The sequence below is a fragment of the Phalacrocorax carbo genome, chromosome 1 (assembly GCF_963921805.1).
Source record: "Phalacrocorax carbo chromosome 1, bPhaCar2.1, whole genome shotgun sequence".
NCBI lineage: Eukaryota > Metazoa > Chordata > Aves > Suliformes > Phalacrocoracidae > Phalacrocorax > Phalacrocorax carbo.
In genome coordinates, this window is record NC_087513.1 from 153,200,623 (window position 1) to 153,221,303 (window position 20,681).

Consider the following 20,681-nt stretch of genomic DNA (forward strand, 5'->3'; position numbering starts at 1 on the left):
TAAAGGACGTGTTGGTGCTTTTGTGTCAGTCCAGAGAATGTGGGTAGGAATGATGCTCCAGAAAACTTTATTGACACAGCTATGGCAACAAGAAGCTGTGAAAAGTAGTAAACTGCCTCAAGTTGAAAGGTGGCTACAAACAGCTCTGCACTGGGCTCTGCATGGGGCCTTTTCCAGTTTTTGGAGGGAAGGGATGCAAAACAAATCTTAAAAGTACTAAAACATATAAGCTAACAAAGACAGAGAAAGAACTGTTATAGAGCTAACCAAGAGTACAAAAGACAAAACACACGAAAATAGTGTCACTTGTGTTACAGAAGTCTTACAGCTAGGACTTAAATCTGACTGCAGCTGCTGAAAGAAAAACCTTCGAGCTCATATGAATGAAAAAAAAAATATCTCAATACTCAGAAAAAAATTGCAAAGATGGCAAAGAAAATAACCTTCAGAAGCATTTATCCTAACAACAAACTAAGGCATTAGGACTAAGGAAACATAGGTCAGAGATATACATCTTCTTTCGGCAAAGATAAAATGTTCCCTTTTAAGATCCATTAGTCTGTGATAAATCAATCCATCAATCTGTGCATAATAAACCTTGTGCTGGGGAAAAAAATAAAAGCTTGACCTTAAAATTTATAGTCCAGATCTCTGACCTTGGTGAAAGTCCATCAAGAATTTTTCACTTCCCAAACTCAGAAGGACCCAGTTATGTTTTTTGTCAGTACCTTTACCAGTTGGTGATGAGAAGGATTTACTGAAAAACAGCTTTATTGCTTAGGCTGCAAGTACATAAGCTTATAGGAACTACCAGTGCTGATTAGAGGTTCTTTCTTGAAGGTCAGTTCTTATGACCACTCAGCACACCTTGTCCGTGCTTCTCTCAATTCCATCTCACACAGTCCTTCATACCCTTGTACCCACTTCCTCTTCCTCTTCCTTTTGGAAAGAGGTGGGGAACCCTCTGTGCTGGGAAGGCCCAGGATCACCAGATGGCCTCTCTGTGCTAGGGTGGACCAGCTCTGTGAGGAAGGCCTGTGTGGCCACAGACAGCACAACTGCGTTGCGTCAGACAACCTGGCCCGTTACACCAAGCTGTGTTAAAGACTTTAGGCTCACACTTGCTGAAGATGCTCTGTATATCACACAAGGAGGAATAGTAAGAAGGACCTGCCACAGTCCTCCATTGCAACCTTTTATCACCCTGCTCTCAGAGGACAGGATTTTCTTTGTGAGGTGTCCAGTCAGCTCTAAGACACCTCAGTATACTGCCTACCAATAAATTTGTAGACTCTCTGTATACTCTCACTTACTTGCACGTGGAGAATAGCAAATGGGCTGTCCTTTCTGTCTTCTGTTTCATGGCTGACACTCGTTAGCAAAGGCAGAACTAGCTCAGGAACGGTGCAGCCACCTGGGCTGCACGCTGTTTAGATCTCTCTGCTGGCTTCAAGTTAATGCTGTCCTCCATTGTCATTTCTAGAACTCACTGCCTGCTAAGGCTCAACTTTAATTGGTCTGGCAAGGTCTCCCTCAAAATGTAGTATATGTGAGAAACAAAGGTGAAGGCAAAATATTACCTGTGGCTCCTGGCAGTCCTGGTTTGCCTTGGGATCCCTTTGGTGGCCTCACACAGCCCGCACCTGCAAACAAAGAGGGTTAGTCGCACCATACATGCTCATATGCTGCCTCTCATCAGCTCTGCACCTGCAGTTGAGACAACATTAAAGCAGCTGAATGAAATTAACAAGAAAAACCCTAATTTTAAAAAAAGTTTCATTCTTCATATAATAAAAATATTGGTCATGGGTGGTGTTTTTGCAGAAGCACTCAAGCTGAGCTCCACCCTGCTCTTCTACCTATTTTACAGGGGCTATGGTGGCTACTCCAGTTAGACCAGCACAGGAAGGGTAGTCCAACCTCATGGATGACTATATTTTTCAGAATAAGAGAGAGACTTTGTTTCCCTGTGGGCAATTTATACCCCTGAAGCAATGAAGTCAACTTTTGGTACAAATGAAGGGTTTTTTGGTTTATATGCCCAATTGCACTGAAAATCTTCAATGTTCTTTAAAAAAAGTTGCTTAAATTTTCTTGGGCACCTAATTTCTGGGACTGTTGTTATAAATTGCATGCTAATCATTATTTTGTCACAATAAACATGCAGGAGCAATGAAGTAAATAATTTCTGAATTGCAGAGCTAAAACTGCAACAATTTTAGAATATGTTCAATTTGAATAAATTACTTTAGGGCTATGTACAGTATACGCATGGTTATTTGTGACCTGAAGTTCAAATAGTTTTCAATCAACAGCATCCAAAGCAGTCATCAGAAAAAAAGTATCAAGCCATAGGAGCAGCATAAGACTGATTATTAAAATAAATTCAAGCCATTTGTATGTACAGTACCCGACCAGTTTGGCTCCGTTCCATCTCCTCTAGAAAAGTCTTCAATGACCTGCCCACAGTCTATGAGCAAAGAACAGGAAAAGACAGTTATTATTTAAAAGAGAAAAATTATAAAACGCTCTCGATTCTAACCAAAAAGTCCTTTACAACACTAGATAATGTATTCTCTTATGTATTATTCATACATAAAACAGAAACTATTGGCTGTAACGTACCCCACATAACCCCTCACCAAATGCTACCTTTTCAACAGCGTGCTGTACAGTTGCTGCACACAATTCAGTAATGATCTCCCATAGCTTTGATGTAAGACAGAGTGATGTCTCTTACCTAGCTGGCCAGGATCTCCTGGCAGACCAGGCAGACCTGGAGGTCCTGGGCTTCCATCTTGTCCACGGTCACCTGGAAGACCCCGGTACCCTTTTGGACCACTAAATCCTTCACCTGGTGGGCCTGGTTCTCCTGGAAAGCCTTTTGGGCCTAATTCACCTGGATAACCAGGATCGCCAGGCAGACCTCTGATACCATCACCCTGTGGGAAGTGAATGGAGCTCGTCACTCCTGACTTTGCTGAGAAACAAACAAAACTCAAACAGTTGAACTACTCTCATGAATAACATCTTATAGGCAGTAACTCCTCACGTGTTGCATCCCAGCTTTTTAAATCAACATTGCAAACAAAAGAAATAATCTGACTTTAATTTAGACGCCATGGCAGAAAAGGCACAAGAGAAGCACTCTTAGAGGGAGCATTCCCCTAAAAATACTGGCCCATGAATGGCACTTGGGCAATATGAATCACTGCTGTGGAGACCAGTGCCGTTTCTGAAAAGCTGCAAGTGGGTTTTGGGGAAACCACATGCATTGCTTGAGATATCCTGGTATGGCATTTACTTCTGAGACCTTGAGAGAAGCTGACATAAAACTGTGCCCAAATGAGCGTATTTTTTTCTTTTTTCTTTGTTTATTCCTCTAGTAATATACCTACACTATTGAGTCAACATCTTACAAACATCACTAGAAAATGCTTCCACCTTCAGAAGTAATATAAAGTACCATCTTTACTGGTAGTAAAAAGCACCATGGTCCAGTTTGGACAATATGGCTCTGGTCCATCTTCAAATATGATGTAAGAGCATCCCAGTGGTCCAAAACAGCATTTAGATGGGTAAGATGAATTCCCTTTGCAAGGTATTTAACTTTTGCTTTTCCTACAGAAGGTGCTTAGAAAACAAACTAAGACTACATGTCTAACTTCTACATGGATGGAGTTAGTTAGGTGAGGTGCTATCAAGCATATGTGCGATGACACTACCTACATTTTGAGGACATAAAATTGTAGCAAATTTTGCTTTTCTTTAACTCAGATGTAACAATACTGTTGAAGTTCAGTTACACAGAATTTTAGACAATGCTAGAAGGAGGCACTAATAAACCACTAATTATCACAAACCAGTAGTAACCAGTAATAACAGGCTGGCCTAAGTGGGTTATACACTACTACTTAGTTGTTTAAATAAAAGTGAAAGATTGTTCTAAAAACCCTGGAGTAAACCTGATGTTTAATATATCAATAACCAGCAAAGCCAGTCCAGTTGGGCATCATTACCTGTAAGAGGATAGCCTCATGATCACAACCCCTCAGAATTAAATGCATTAGTAATTGAGTATGGTGGGATTGATTTAGCTGTATTTGCTACTTACTGGAAGGCCAGGCTGTCCTGGTAAACCGTCTAATCCATCTCTGCCTGGGAAACCATCTTCACCTCTGATACCAGGCAGCCCGGGATCTCCTCGGATTCCTTTGGTGCCTAAAGAAGACCTTTCATTGTGAGACCAACCTCTCATTAAAGGTATATAGCAAAATACACGTGGTATGAATTTTTACTCTACCTTTAGTTGTTATGTGGAAAGAATCTCCCTTTTCTCCTTTCGGTCCAGGAGACCCATCTTGACCTGGAAATCCCTGGTGTTACATATATTGAAAATAAAAAAAAGAAACAGAACCACTTAAGAAATAAGTATCAAGATTTGCATTTCCACTGCCCTGCTTAAAAAAGTGTCTCCTTAAATTTTACTGCTTTCATGTTACTTTCTGTGAATGATTTCCTCTTCAGTAATCCTATTCTTGTGCCCAATTCTTTATTAATATGCTCTAACTAGGACCAAGGTCTATGTGGCATGGTAGGGGAGCTTCTGCATGGGGATGGCAGTGGGAGAGCTGTGTCCTTCAATGAGCTGAAGTCCTTTGGATGACCGCAGCTGCAGAACGTCATTGGAGAATACATGGTAAATTACTCAGGGTTAGCCACTACAGAAGATGCTGTAGCTCTGGCACTATGGAAACAAAACTCAGGGTTATACTGACCCACAATTCCTCCTGCCCACCACTACAAAAGAGGAGAGCCTTATAACTGGCAGTGGATTGTGACTCACAACACCGCTGTGGGGCTTAAGAGTAGCATTGTCTTCATTTACCAGAGACAAGAACTTGGGCACAGAGTGACTAAATGACCTGCCCAAACCACAGACCTGCGGGAAAGGTTTTGATTAGAAGGGAGAGCCGGTGGTCCCCGTCCAACCCAGCACTTGGATCTAGATCAGGCTGCTCGGGGCCTTGCCTAGACAAGCTTTGAAAATCTCCAAGGAGGGAGATTTCCTCTCTCGCAAAGGCAAACTGTAGTGAAGCCGAAGACCAGTCTCTGGCATTCCTGATCCCTTGGCATAATGCTGAATCCTCCTCCTGAACAATCCACCTGAAAATGGTATTGCTAGCTTCTGACCAAGAGCCTTTCAATCATGGGACCAAACCCATGCTAGGTGCCAAGGCCCAGACTCATTTACCATTGACTATTTTATGCCAGTTAGCTTTAGTTCTGAATAATTATATTCATGATCACTAAAATATAAACCACGCATGTTAGGTTTTCCCTAGCCTCCTCTTACTGAATTCCAGGGCAGATACTGATGTATTTATTTTTTAAAATACTCCTGTGCCATATATTATTTAAAAGGGCATCTTTTGCATCACTGAAAATCTCCAAGATTTTCTTGGGTGAAAAACATGTGTGAAAACTGTATCTCAGCTGCAGGTCATCTCAACAATACAGGTTCACACTTCTGTAAGTCTAAAGGGGAAGATCAGATTTAAGTACATGGATCCTGCTTTACCCAGGCCATATTTTCAAACTGTATTTTAATGGTCAGTGAAGCCACATCTATACACCACAGTAAAGATGTTTCTTTTGCACGTTGCTTTTTTCTTTTTTTTAATTACTTCTGGAAAGCAGAAATTTTCATTAAAGTATTTTGAATTTTCAGTTAAAAAATATCTTTTTTTTCTGCTTTTTTTTGACAGCCACAATCAAGTAAAACTTTATTTTATTTTAATTCTAAAAAATCCCAAACTTAAGGTAGTTGTGAGTCAGTTTGTTTTTTCAATGTTCAGAAAAGCCTAAAGCACTAACTGAAAACATTATGTTTGTTCTGACATCTTTGCATAAACAAAATCAGTTTTGGGTCAGCTTTACAAAAATTTTATTCTAAAATCTTGAGAGAGATGACTTCCTGAAGTCAGTTCTGACTGTAGGGAACCATGATGCAGTTAGCATACCCCATAGTACAGCACCTTTAAGTGTAACTAACAAGTAAGCAATTACAAGCAAAACCCTTTTCTCAGTGTTATTGAATGGTGTTTTTTAGGAAGACTTAATGTATTGTAAAAAAGGACCTTACATTTCATCAGTTTGGCATATGCATCTTATTAGCATCAACCTTAAGTTATTACTGGAATTGTTACCCTTCTAGAAGGTCAGATCATACTCAGTACTACAGCTGCTTGAAAGGGTTCTGCTGAAACAGCTTTGTTTAAATGGAAAGTAGACTTTGGATTATGTAGCAATCTTTCACTCTTCCCAAAATATCCTGTTTTCACCTCCATCCTAGCAATTTTTGGCTTTCAGTGTTTTGTAGATATCAATCTGAAAGCTATTGAAGTGGTACAGAAACAAAGAAAGAAACCATCATAAAAGAAAATAGTAGAATCATTAAGGTTGGAAAAGACCAGCCTAGGACCAAGTCCAACCATCAACCCAACACCACCATGTGTCCTGAACCATGCCCTGAAGTGCCACGTCTATATGTTTTCTGAACACCTCCAGGGATGGTGACTCTACCACCTCTTTGGGCAGCCTCTTCCAATGCCTGACCACTCTTGCAGTGAAGAAATCTTTTCCTAGAAATTGTACTTTTCATCATTTTTCCATGGAGAATAGTTTGGGGTTTTTTTTTCTTTTTTCTAGTGGGTATATAAAACTATGCAATAAAAAACCAAGTATCTCACTTTTGCTCCAGAGTAGCCAGGAATACCATGTGGTCCTTGATCACCAGGTTCTCCTTTCCTCCCAGGCTGGCCAGGGGCTCCTGGAAAGCCAGGAGGGCCAGGGGGGCCAGTAGAGCCCCTTCTGATTTCATCACCCACAAGGCATTTACTGCAATCCCCTTCTTCGCCTAAGGAAAGGATTGGGAAAAGAAGAATGCTCTGTCACAACAAATAGACATTCAGCTGTATCCATTTTATATATAGACTTGAGAATACTTGAGTAGTTTCTCAAATACTTGAGAAAAGTACTTTTTTTTTTTTCTTACAAGAAGCTAACACAATGTTCCCTTGTTGTGTTAGCCCCAGATCAAATTCTTTGGTCTCCAAGCATGTCATAGTTCAATAAATGGAGACTGAATAAAATAAAAAGCTTTACACAACGCATAACAGCAGATCATCTACTGAGTTATCTGTTATAACCTACCTTTAGGTCCTTTTTGTCCTCTTGGCCCAGGGAAACCTTGTATGCCAAGTCTACCTGGTGTCCCCTCCTGTCCTTTTAACCCAAAGAGAGAACCTAGAAGTTTAATGAAATAAAAACATAAATTAGTCTACTCTAGATTTACTTTTCTTCTCTTTCTTCCCTATTCCTTTGAGCTGCTCTGCATCTGCCCTTTTCTGTTTCCCCTAATGACATCTAGTGTCTAACCCAGCCTATTGTTGTCTACCCCCTGCTCTCTTCCTCTCCTTGTCACAGCTTCCCACACCTATTCTCAGTAACTTCCATCTGCTGTGGCAGATGATCCTTGCTGTTCTTTGCTCTCCCTCACCCTGAATTCCTTTGCTCCTATGCTGGTTTTGGCTGAGAAAGAGTTAATTCTCATCAGTGTAGCACCTGTAGCAGTCAGGGACCTTTCCAGCTTCCCATGCTCTGCCACGTGGGCAAGAGGCCGAGAGGGGAGGGGCCACAGCCAAGACAGCTGACCCCAACTGGCTCATGGGATGTTCATTCCATACCATGTGATGCCATGACCAGTATATTAACTGGGGCAGTTGGGGGGGGTGGGGGGGTGGTTGCGGCTCAGGGGCTGGTGGTGTTGGGGTTGGCTGTGTTACTTGTGGTTTGTTTGGGTTGTTCATTCCCTCACCCTCAGGTTTGACACTTCTCTCATTGTTTTCCTTTCCATTGCATTATTGTTGTTGTTGTTATTGCTTTATTTTAATTATTAAACTGTTCTCATCTCAACCCATGGGCTTTACCCTTCTGATTCTCTCCCCCATCCCACCGGTGGGGGAGTGAGCGAGCGGCTGTGTGGGGCTGAGCTGCCAGCTAAACCACGACAGTCTCTTTTGGTGCCCAATGTGGGGCTCAGAGGGTTTGAGATAATAATAGCTGCTGGTCACAGCACCCTGTTCTTGTTTTTGCAGTTCGTGTTAAAAATTCGTGTTGGTTTGCTTAGTTTGATGTGTTCTGCCCTGATTAGTGATGTTTTGCCTAAGACATTTGTTATGCAAACACTGGTTTTCAGCTTTATCTGATATTTGGGGTTTTTGCTGGAGCTGTTACTGTACCTTGGATACCACCTTATTGAGGCAATTAGCAATTATACCTCCTCCTCTGAGAGATTTTTAGATGGAGGAAATACAGAATGGTATCTTTGCAACTTTCTTCTATGATGTCTCCACCTTTATTGCTTGATAGTTACGAGTGGCAGGGCATGTGGGATAGCATGGGCAAATACCTAGGGCAGTGGTCACCCCCAGTGTTTTGGAGCTTTAACCCTGAACAAGTGAAGAATCCTGAAAAACTAGTTGAATATTTGGAGAAAGTATGTTGTTATGCTGCGAACTCCAGAGAGACACAGATAACTGCAAGGTGCTGGGGCCTGGCTCACGTGTACCGAGCCCCGTTCAACAGTATTCAGTGCTCCCAAGGGGAAGAGAAGGTCTCCACATTGAAATACAAAGTGACAGGCACTGTGGTCACGCCAACCCTGACGACAGTCACTGTGGCCACTCAAAACCCTAGGACAAGCACAATGGCTGCTCAAACCCCCACAACAGGCACTGCAGCTGAGTCAGAGAATCAACACCATGCCAGTATCAGTTGCCCCCATACACAAGAAGAAATCTTGGAAGTAAAACTCAACTCATTTAGAAAGCAATGATGAAGAAGCAGGGCCGTCACGAGGTGAGGGGGAGGAAGAACTCGTACAAGAAACGGAAACTACCTGATCCCTGTCCTTGAGTGAGTTGTGAGACATGCGAAAAGATTTCGTCCATCGTTCAGGTGAGCACATTGTCACCCGGCTGCTCTGATGCTGGGATAATGGGGCCAGTAGCCTGGAATTAGAGGGGAAGGAAGCCAAACAACTGGGATCCTTCTCTAGGGAAGGGGGCATTGACAAAGCAATTGGAAAAGGAACACAAGCCCTCAGCCTCTGGAGGCGACTCCTGTCCGGAGTGAAGGAAAGGTAAACCTTCAAGGAAGATGTTACATATTGCCTAGGAAAATGGACAACCATGGAGAAAGGTATCCAGTATCTAAGGGAATTAGCTGTGCTTGGGGTGATTTACAGTGACCTGGATGATCAACAGTCATCCAAATATCCAGATGAAGCCCAGTGCACATGACCCATGTGGTGGAAGTTTGCATGGAGTGCACCATCCTCATATGCAAACTCATTGGCAGTAATGTCCTGGAGAGATGACGAGGCACCAATGGTGGCAGAGGTGATTGATAGTCTCTGAAATTATGAAGCAAATATTTCTTCCTCCCTCATCTCAGCTATGGAGAAACTGTCCTGTGAGGTTCAGCAACTCAAAGAAGATATGTCCTACTCCCCACCTCTACAGAGCGGTGTCTCAGCTGTTAGGAATAAGCATCCTTTTGCTCAAAGGAGAGGATACAAATCACAGGCCACCCTATGGTTCTACCTGCATGACCACGGAGAGGACATGATGAGGTGGGATGGCAAGCCTACCTCGACCCTAGAGGCATGAGTGCGTGAGCTGCAAGAAAAAACTATCACTCAGGGAGGTTCTTCCAGGAAAGCTGCTGCTCCAGTTTCCAGTAAGCAATTCCCCAGACAGAGGAGTAGAAGCGCTGATTTTATTTCTGAGCTTAATAGAGAGACTCTTGATTCAGATTTACAGGAAGTGAGTTGTGAATGCCATGATCAGGACAAGAGCAGCCCTGCCTCCAGCCAAGTGGAGGAAAGGGATAACCGGGTTTACTGGACTGTGTGGATCTGATGGCCTGGCACATCAGACCCACAGGAGTATAAAGCTCTAGTGGATACCGCTGCACAGGGCACCCTAATGTCATCAAACTATATAGGGGCAGAACCCATCAGCGTTGCTGGAGTGACAGGGGGATCCCAAGAGCTAACTGTATTGGAGGCTGAAGTGAGCCTAATTGGGAATGAGTGGCAAAAGCACCCCACTGTGACTGGCCCAGAGGCTCTGTGCGTCCTTGGGATAGACTACCTCAGGAGGGGGTATTTCAAGGACCCAAAAGGGTACAAGTGGGCTTTCGGTGTAGCTGCCTTGGAGACGGAGGAAATTAAACAGCTGTCTACCTTGCCTGGTCTCTCAAAGGACCCTTCTGTTGTGGGGTTGCTGAAGGTCAAAGAACAACAGGTGCCAATTGCCAACACAACAGTGCACTGGCGGCAATATTGCATCGACTGAGACTCCCTGATTCCCATCCATGAGCTCATTCACCGACTGGAGAGCCAAGGAGTCATCATCAAGACTTGCTCACCCTTTAACAGTCCCTTATGGCCCGTGTGGAAGTGTAATGGAGAGTGGAGGCTAACAGTAGACTATCGTGGCCTGAACAAAGTCACTCCGCCATTGAGTGCTGCTGTGCCGGACATGCTAGAACTTCAATACGAACTGGAGTCAAAGGCAGCCAAGTGGTATGCCACAACTGATATCGCTACTGCATTCTTCTCCATCCCTCTGGCAGCAGAGTGCAGGCCACAGTTTGCTTTTACTTGGAGGGGCGTCCAGGACACCTGGAATCGACTGCCCCAGGGGTGGAAACACAGTCCTACCATTTGCCATGGACTGATCCATAATGCACTGGAACAGGGAGGAGCTCCGGAACATCTGTACTACATTGATGACATCATTGTGTGGGGCAACACAGCAATAGATGTTTTTGAGAAAGGGAAGAAAATAGCCCAAATCCTTCTGAAAGCTGGTTTTGCCATAAAACAAATTAAAGTTAAGGGACCCGCACAGGAGATCCAGTTCTTAGGAATCAAATGGCAAGATGGACATTGTCAGATCCCAACGGATTTGATCAAGAGAATAGCAGCCATGTCTCCACCAACTAGTAAAAAGGAAACACAAGAATTTTTGGGCGTTGTGGGTTTTTGGAGAATGCATATTCCAAATTACAGTCTGATCGTAAGCCCTCTCTGTCAAGTGACCCAGAAGAAGAACGATTTCAAATGGGGCCCTGAGCAACAACAGGCCTTTGAACAGATTAAACGGGAGACAGTTCATGCAGTAGCCCTTGGGCCAGTCCAGGCAGGACAAGGTGTAAACAATGTGCTCTGCACTGCAGCCGGGGAGAATGGCCCTACCTGGAGCCTCTGGCAGGAAGCGCCAGGTGAGCCAAAGTCGACCCCTGGGGTTTTGGAGTTGTGCATACAGAGGGTCTGAAGCCCGCTATACTCCAACTGAAAAAGAGATATTGGCAGCATATGAAGGGGTTCGAGCTGCTTCAGAAGTGGTTGGTATTGAAGGTTGCTCCTCCTGGCACCCCGACTGCTGGTGCTGGGCTGGATGTTCAAAGGAGACGTCCCCTCTACGCATCATGCAACTGATGCTATGTGGAGCAAATGGGTGGCACTGATCACCCAGCAGGCTTGAACAGGAAACCCCAGTGGCCCAGGAATCTTGGAAGTGATCATGGACTGGCCAGAAGGCAAAGACTTTGGAATATCACCAGAGGAGGAGGTGACACGTGCTGAAGAAGCCCCACTGTATAACAAACTGCCAGAAAATAAGAAGTAATACGCCCTGTTCACTGATGGGTCCTGTCGCCTTGTGGGAAAGCACCGGAGATGGAAGGCTGCTCTATGGAGTCCTACAGGGCAAGTCGCAGAAACTGCTGAAGGAGAAGGTGAATCGAGCCAGTTTGCAGAGGTAAAGGCCATCCAGCTGGCCTTAGACATCGCTGAACGGGAAAAGTGGCCAGTGCTCTGTCTCTATACTGACTCCTGGATGGTGGCAAATGCCCTGTGGGGATGGTTACAGCACTGGAAGCAGAACAACTGGCAGCGCAGAGGCAAACCCATCTGGGCTGCTGTATTGTGGCAAGATATTGCTGCCCGGGTAGAGAACCTGGTTGTAAAGGTACGTCATGTGGCTGCTCATGTCCCTGAGTCAGGCCACTGACTAACATCGAAACAACCAGCAGGTGGATCAGGCTGCTAAGACTGAAGTGGCTGAGGTGGATCTGGACTGGCAGCATAAGGGTGAATTATTTCTAGCTCGGTGGGCCCATGACACCTCAGGCCATCAAGGAAGAGATGCAACATACAGGTGGGCTCGTGACCGAGGGGTGGACTTGACCATGGATGCTATGGCACAGGTTATCCATGAATGTGAAATGTGCGGGTAAACAAGCAAAATGGGTAAAGCCTCTGTGGTATGGGGGACGATGGCTGAAATATAAATATGGGCAGGCCTGGCAGAGTGACTATATCACACTCCTACAGACCCGCCAAGGCAAGCGCCATGTGCTTACAATGGTGGAAGCAACCACTAGCTGGCTGGAAACATATCCCGTCCCCCACGCCACTGCCCGGAGCACTGTCCTGAGTCTTAAAAAACAAGTCCTGTGGTGACATGGCACCCCAGAGAGAACTGAGTCAGACAACGGGACTCACTTCTAAAATAGCCTCCTTTGGTTTTTCCTTTCCCTGGCCTGGGTTTCGTGACTCTCTCATTGTCTTCCTTTCTGTTGCATTATTGTTGCTGTTGTTTTAATTATTAAACTGTTCTTATCTCAACCCACAAGCTTTACCCTTCTGATTCTCTTCCCCCATCCCACCGGTGGGGGAGTGAGTGAGCAGCTGTGTGGGGCTGAGTTGCTGGCTATACCACAACAGCTCCTCTCTCTTAGCACGATCTACTTTGCAGTGCCACAGACTGCCTGCTCTGGATCGCCTCCTGCACATCCTTTTCTCCACTCCTGCTCTTGCACTGCAGTGTGGTGCCTGTCACAGAGGCACAGCATGATTTCAGTCAGAAATGGCCTGGTACAACCCTCTGCTCAAAGCAGGGCCAACCTTAAAGTTACAGCAAGTTGCTCAGGGCTTCGTCCAGTTGAGTACTGAGTATCTCTGAAGATGGAGAGTCTACAACCTCTCTGGGCAACTTGTTCCAGTGTCTGATCACCCACATGGTGAAAAAGGTTTTTCCTAATATCTAAGCAGAAATTCCCCTGTTGCAGCTCGTGCTGTGGAGATGTGCTCCTTAGTGAAGCATCTGGTCCCATTTTCCTATGATGTCCCAAGAAGTAGTGGAAGGTAGCAGTAAGGTTCCCCTTAGCTTTCTCTTCTCCAGGCTAAGGAAGAAATCCAGCTCTCTCAGACACTCCTTGAGCCTCACATCCCTTCCCCAGTCCAAAACAGACCTTTTCTTTCAGACGTTGCCAGGAATGTGTAAAAACCATGCAAACCTTTCCTTCACTGATGAACATACAACACTTCTCCCTTGTGTGTCCTCCCTGACATCCATTTTGTTTCATTCCCTCAATCTATTTTCTCACTTTGCCTTGCCAAAGGTATCTTTAAAATAAACAAAGATGTTCCCGTGAGTTCTCATCATCTCTCTTTATGCACTTACCGGAGGGTCCAGTGGGACCAGGTGGACCACGGAGTCCCGGTGGGCCGTGCTTACCCGGAAACCCAGGCGGGCCTGCCTGATAAGCAGGAGATCCTAATTCACCTTTTTCACCTTTTGGTCCCATTTCTCCAGGTAAGCCTGGCTTATCCCCATCCGCTGAAACAGAACCAAGGAAGAAGTTCAGAACAATTTCTTAACATGCTGCTCAAAGAACTGTCATGTAGCAGAACGGAAAGTTCACGCAACTGCATCTAGCATGCAAGGAAAAATGAAGATATTTAGCCTAGAGCAAAGATGGTAACTGCACTTTTCACTTGAGCAAATCAATAGCAGTAACTGAAGCAAGGCTCTGCCATCATCTCTACTTCAGTTGTTCTGCCAGAGCCCCATCAAGGCTGAAGGAAAATGTTCCTCTCAGTTTTTGCCCCTGCAGTTAGTTATCTAACACTCTGCACTGCATATTCCATGGTCTGCACATAGATTTCCCCCACCCTGACCCTATATCCATTAAAACTTGCTATAAAGTTAAGCTGTTGGCAAAATGTATTGCTGGGATATTACCATCAGAGAATCCAGGAAGACCAGGCAGACCACGATCTCCCTCTTCTCCTGTGTCTCCGTGTAGTCCAGTAACACCTGGAAGGCCTGGGTCACCTCTTGCACCTGAAAGGCATCCCCGGTTCCACAAAACACATGTTAGTGTGATGCTGTTTGTGACCCATAAATGTCAGCTTGTGATACACTGCAGAGCGCTCAATTCTTAAAAAGTAAAAATTAGGAAATTCAAGGGCTTCAGACTATTAGAATTTAAATAATTTCTTAAAGGTAGTTTCAGAAATGCAAAAACCTGCTACCACATGCTGCCTCAGTCTGAATAAAGAAATATATCTGAGAGATTTCTATAAAGCCTAAATACCTGGGAGCTGAACATGGCCTGTGACAGGAATGGTGTGGAGCCACCAAGCCCAGGAAGGAGAACCTCTCTCATCTCTTACTAATATGCCGCTAGAGCTACATTGCTCCTGGGAAGCACAGAAAACCATCTCTCCCCTCCTTTTCCTACAAGAAGTTGCCATTTTAACAGACGTATGATACATGAGCTTTCCTCTGGTCCCCAGTACCAAAAGCATCTGCCTGGGCCCAGCTATTGCCTGCAGAAAGTATTGTGCTTTTGTCAAAGGTCAAGGATACTAGAGGACATGTGTCCAGCCCTCTGCCTGCTTCCTCCTCTCCCTACACAGTCTCTACAGCTCCTAAAAGCCTGGCAGCATATTCAGGGTGATTTGAACAATGTTTTGGGCCTCTTGCCCCCTTTCTCTGGGAGGAAGGGAACCATTCATTGTTAGACTCTCTGGCTTTCAACAAGACTAGTAAACTCCACAGTATGAGGGCACAGGCTGGGGCAATGGCATGTGATCATCCTTCGTCTTTGCTGGCACCTTCCCTGGAATAGTTTTGGCCTTGGCAAACTGGTATCATCTTCTATGTGTTTCTAGTCTGGCCAGCCAGAGCCACCACAGCTCTGCAGGACAGCTGACAGTGGGTGCTACAAGCCTAGTAAAAAGATCACAAAGGAAATTTGTCAATTTAAGAAAAGGGAAAAAAGTCCTTTTCTATTCCTCAAGGCTTTTTTAATGTTTGGTTGTGTTTTTTTGTTGTTGTTGTTGTTGGTTCCCCCTCCACCCCCTTTCTAAATATTAGATTGTAAGAATGGTCTCTGCTGCGCTGGCATTGCTGCACTTTATCCAGAGTCTCTGAAACAGGACGCAGAAGACAGACTCTCCCATTCTTCCTTTCACTGGACAGCAAAGTCACACACTTTTTTGCTTGTAATACATGCCTTTTGTAGGGCAATCCAGCTTAAGCAGGAGAGACAAAGAAGCCACCTGCCTGCAAGAAGGTGATTAGGGCACTCTCTTGGAAGGCAATTATACCTTCTGGAACAGTTAGCAAACCACAGTCCTTTAATGAGTGGAATTCTCAGAATTTCATGCTTTTGATCTATGTAGAAGGTAGTAAAATGCAGCTAAGATAAGCAATCTAAGCAAAAGAGATGTACCTTTCCTTGGGATGTGGGAAGGAAAATAGGAAACTGGTCCTGGAGGACCGATCTCGCCTGGCTCCCCCTGTTAACAGAAGTTGAAATATCACATCTAAGCGCATTATGCTAGAGAATTTATTTTCAAATGGAATGGTATGCCCATGAAACACAAAGAAACAAACTTTGAAAAGCACTGATGTGGCTTTTAAGAAATCTCAGAAATTTCAAGTTAACAAACCACATAACTGGTTCTACAGTGATGACAAACACAATTGTTATTACATGACAGAAAAGAAAGCAAAATCACATCTGGTTTATTGCTTCTAGTAAATGAAAGTAAAGCAGTACCTTGCTTCCCCTAGGACCATAGCCACCTGGTGAACCATCAATTCCTGGAAAACCCTGTAATACACATCAAAATGAGAGAATAAAATTATTTGCTCTGTAGCAGCTGGCTTCCTCCGATGTTAGCGTGAAAACCATGCAACAGAGCTGAGCTGTTTGTCTCCCTGAGGTGTAGTAATTTGGGTAATACCATTAAGTCTGCTTGTGTTTTGATGTTCTTGGATGACATCTTGGACCAAGCCTAACTCCCATCAAAGGTCAGAAGGACCTGCTGTAGCACAGGCTCTGTTGCCCCTGGCAGTGATGCAGCTAGAAAGAGCACCTACACTCACATCATCCCATGGAGGCTGCTGGGTGGGGGAGGAGAAAGGGGCTCCCCTCCATGCCAGTTGACCCTGAGACACATGGGCCAGGCAGCCAGGACACACTAACCTGCTGTAAGAAGACTAAACGTGTCGTGAATCATTACGAGTGGACATATTTTCACTGGAATGCAAACAGCGAGCAGCGAGATAGCACTGAAGTGCACAGGTTTGTTTTGCTGTTTTCCAGGCGACTGGAGCCTGTTTGACCGAAAAGGATGGATGTGGATGTCCTTGATGAATGAGGACCAGCCTTGAAGGCACCTATATCTAGCTCTCTCACCCTGGGCATGCCCACAACCCAGAGAAAATTTTCCATCCCTACCCCAGCAAATGTTATAATATTTAAGATCCTGCCCACTTCAATTCTCTTAAAAGGTTTGAAATCCAAAGCACATGGATTAAAACATGTGGTAAAACATTGGTAGATCCTATCACATGAGAATGTATTTCAGCTGCTGGGGATGCACAAAGTGCAGATTTCAGTGATGCACTTCAGTGATTCTCTCTTCTGTATGCTCTACTCGGCTCTTTGACAACTTTTGTTCTCTATAGAAAATGTTCATATGTACTGAAACCAGTAGATTTGTATAATGCACACTGTGTGGATTATTAGCCAGCTTTTTAAAAATTCAGCATCTCCCAAGTTTCCTCACAACTCCTACACAGAATTTGAATGTTAATAACCAGCTCTATAAGTCACTTAGGCAATTCTGAAGCACTACAAATACCACAGCTCTCAGCAAGGTCCCACAAACTGGACCACACACTTCAGAGACCTTTCCGTAATGGCAACTGTACATCACACCATCAGAAAAGGAGCCTCTTGTGGATCAGGTGTAATATCTCTTTACACTAGGTGGAGCTGGTGGTCTAAAAGTGAAGCAGCAGCTTCCTAATTAACTGTGGCTTCATCTATATGCAGGCAGAACTTAACCTTCTTTCTTAAGAATCAACTCAAAAATCAACAAAAAGGAGGTCGTTGTGAGCAGCACATCGAGTAGGCTGTCCCATCTCATACACAAGTTATACAATGATACTCCATCCAAACCAATGTACCTTCTGCTAAAACTGTGGCTAACCCTCAGTAAGAGGAAGCCATTTCTGACTGGAGCATGAACTTATGCTAAGGTCAATCAGTGGGCTTTAATGGGTTTTGCATCAGCCTCTCCACGTACGTATTACTGATAGAGTATTCCCTCCTCACCATCAGGTTTTGTGATTGGACCAAATACCTGTGCAAATGTTATTTTTCATATTTCATGTACTTTCATGTCCTGTGTGTTTCATGTTATTATTATTGTGCCTTGGTGGCAGGACAAATCCTTAAACAACTAAGGATGGAGAAGCATGGAAAAGTCATGCATCCCACAGCTATTTGAATACCTCATGGAAGTTATTTCTACTGCTGACTGAGGAAGCCTTTTTCTGAGACCAAACAAAAAGTATGAGCTCCTCTCTGTCTGACAGAATGTTATTTTAAATATTTGGGTGTGTTTCCTTGGGGACAGAGATTTAACTGGTATGTTTATCATCTTCCTTTTCTTCTTCTTTTGTGATATTCAAGATAACCATACATCTCAACCACATCTACAGAAAGCTATTCAAAGAAGTAAGTTTCTGCATGTAGGAAGAAAATTACAGAAATCATGGTCACAGTAGTGGGAATGAAAACGACACCTCCCTGTAGTGCTCTTAAAACATGCTAATGTTTTAAGCAAAACAGACTTTAATTATAGGGCTATTTTTTCCTCACTGATGAGAAAAATAACTGACCCAAAATTACAATGATGGATGAATCCAGATGATATTTGTTAGACTACAGCTGGTGTAATTACAGGCAGAATTTGTCCTCTACAGTTTACTTTTCAGACAGATTGTCTACCTATGTGTTAGAAACAACAGTCTTGTATGAAATACTCACTCTTTCTCCACTGAGTCCTGGAAAACCATTGATGCCAGGTAGTCCCTACGAAGGCACAATAAAATTAGCAAAATAAAGTGACGTCCTAACATCCTAATGGTTAAGAACCATTATGATTTCTTAGAGAAAATAAATCTGACAGCTTGAAACTCTAACACTAACACTCCGATTTCAGATACTTTTTCAGTGACATTCATGCATGGTGCAAACAGAACAGGTCTGAAATATAATCTGGTATTTGAGTTTTATCTCTTAACCAATACATTGTAAATTGACCGTGAAGATTTTAAAGATGGCTGAGACTTTTTCTAAATAAGTACTGTTCTCACTCTATTTAAGCACTTTAGCACTTAAACACTGCCCCAAAAAAAGATCCATAGATGCTACAAGGTAGTAGTATTTAAATTAGTTTATTTCCTGGGGTCACAAGTAACTGCAGCCAAACTCATGTTTGTTAACCATGGTCTGAAGAGAGCTAAGATGGAAACAATGAAATACAGTCTATGCTGTGGACCAGGACAGTAGCTGAGGTTAGTGAGCACAGCTTTAGGTAAGACATGCACAAGGCTTCCCAATGATGATATAGGTATACTGTGAGTCCTGTGGGGCCCTCCTCCCACTACCATTTCAAAATGGCCTTTTCACTTTCCTATGTCAGCCATTTAAGAGACGGCCACAACCTGGTGGGCTGAGGAACTATAATTTCTATAGTTTGTTAACCTGTGTTTTGTTCCTGAAGGCAAACTCTCAGCGTGGATTTGCACATTCAGCTGGGTGAATTTTGCCTTTAATGAGTGACTCACCCTTTGTCCTGGAAAGCCCATTACCCCTTCTTCACCTTTTTCAGGAGCATAGAGAAGTACACCCTAGGAAACATTACAGGTCAGTTCAATACATTTCTTCATTACATCCAAAAAAATTGTAACGCTGTTTTATGGCAGCTAAACAGGAAGAAAATATCACTGTAACACATGGAGGATCTAATAATAGCTTAATGTGAAAGAACTGTTGTCCTTAATTTTAAGTGTAACATGCTTGCTTCATTACAATAGCAGAAGCAGGCCATCAGGGAGAGGACAGGGTTTCCCTCCTACCATCTCCTCCTTCTTTATTTCTTCTGTGGCTGCAACTCTGAAGAAGAGCCAAAGCAATTGTTCAGCTATAAAACCAGTTAAGCAACTCAGCTTATGCCCAAACTGTAGCTTCAGAGAGCTATTTGGCAAACACAGGCATGCTGCTATCCATCCTACTATCAAAAAACCTAAAAAGGGACAAACACATATCCCCTTTTGCTACATCGGCATAAAATCTACTGTTTTCCTAATGTAGTCAACAAAGTTCTACATGTGTAAAATCTGACCAACAGCTGAAGAACTGGCTAGCAACTGCACACGGAGGGCATCAGGGCTCACACTGTGACCTTCTCCCATAACCTTGTGGAGAAGCTGCCCAGACCATCTGAGAAAATAAAGCTTTGCAAAATGCTCAGTGAGGCATCCCTAATTGGTAAAGACTGTATTTTAAACCACTCTGGGAAGAAAAAAGGAACCACCTAATGGCAAAGCTATTTAGACAGTCTAGAGGTTGCCTGTGAGTTAACTAAATGATACAGCAACACATGGGATCACTGTCCACTTACTCAACAGACTTAATGACCAGCGAGGCCAAAAGTCTGTATGTGCTGGGGAGTAGACTGAAAAGGATTGAGAAAATTTCCATATATACTTATTTAATAAAATTTAGTGGAATTTTTAAACAAAGCAGCAGATCAGCAGCAGTAAACAGATTTATTTATAGTTAAAGCTAAAATTAAAAAATGTGTGAGGGAAAAATCTTATTTCAGTGAACCAGTAAGAGAACAACTGATCCTACTGTGGAATTATTACATGTCATGTTGGGTCATTTTTCTAAAACGTCAGAACTGGTGTCTCTGCTTATGTTGCTCCACATCTGTATCACATCATTTCAATGAAGAATGCACCAGCATTAACTTCAATATTACTATTTGTCTTTATTCTTCTCTACTTGACTTACTGGAATTCCAACTTCTCCTTTTTGTCCAGGTTCTCCTCTTTCACCCTAAGAATAAAGAAAAAAGTATTCAGGTATGTTAGGCATTCTCATTTCCATTTCAATAAATTTTCTACAACATAAGGTGACAAATGTTTATCAGGAGAGAAACCACCACTCGTCCTGTTCTTTATTCATACACTTGTCATATGAAATGAACGTTTTCATAACAAGTTTTTAAAGTTGCTTTTTAAAAAATATTTTATGATTTTTTATGAAAAGGTTTCTAGAAATGTGAACACCTCGGGTTGTTTCCAGGCTTGTTCACGAGATGCCTGGGTGGTGAGTGCCTGAGTAAAGTCTATAAATAAATGCACATTCTGCCATTTTTACCTACT

At 43.4% G+C, this 20,681-nt stretch overlaps 1 protein-coding gene across 2 annotated transcripts in view; it reads right to left on the reverse strand.

The window, feature by feature from the left end:
• The window catches only part of COL4A2 (collagen type IV alpha 2 chain), a 149,174-nt gene that overhangs the window by 26,277 nt on the left and 102,216 nt on the right, over window positions 1-20,681 (reverse strand). For both annotated transcript variants that reach the window (XM_064440380.1, XM_064440388.1), the window contains exons 14-27: window positions 20,308-20,352; window positions 19,077-19,139; window positions 18,274-18,318; window positions 15,991-16,044; window positions 15,661-15,727; window positions 14,163-14,264; window positions 13,602-13,757; window positions 7,216-7,308; window positions 6,753-6,919; window positions 4,304-4,376; window positions 4,115-4,221; window positions 2,741-2,942; window positions 2,411-2,470; window positions 1,581-1,643 (exon numbers count right to left, since the gene is read on the reverse strand). In XM_064440380.1, coding sequence (XP_064296450.1) covers window positions 1,581-1,643; window positions 2,411-2,470; window positions 2,741-2,942; window positions 4,115-4,221; window positions 4,304-4,376; window positions 6,753-6,919; window positions 7,216-7,308; window positions 13,602-13,757; window positions 14,163-14,264; window positions 15,661-15,727; window positions 15,991-16,044; window positions 18,274-18,318; window positions 19,077-19,139; window positions 20,308-20,352 — 1,297 coding nt within the window. The remainder of the gene's footprint in view (window positions 1-1,580; window positions 1,644-2,410; window positions 2,471-2,740; window positions 2,943-4,114; window positions 4,222-4,303; window positions 4,377-6,752; window positions 6,920-7,215; window positions 7,309-13,601; window positions 13,758-14,162; window positions 14,265-15,660; window positions 15,728-15,990; window positions 16,045-18,273; window positions 18,319-19,076; window positions 19,140-20,307; window positions 20,353-20,681) is intronic.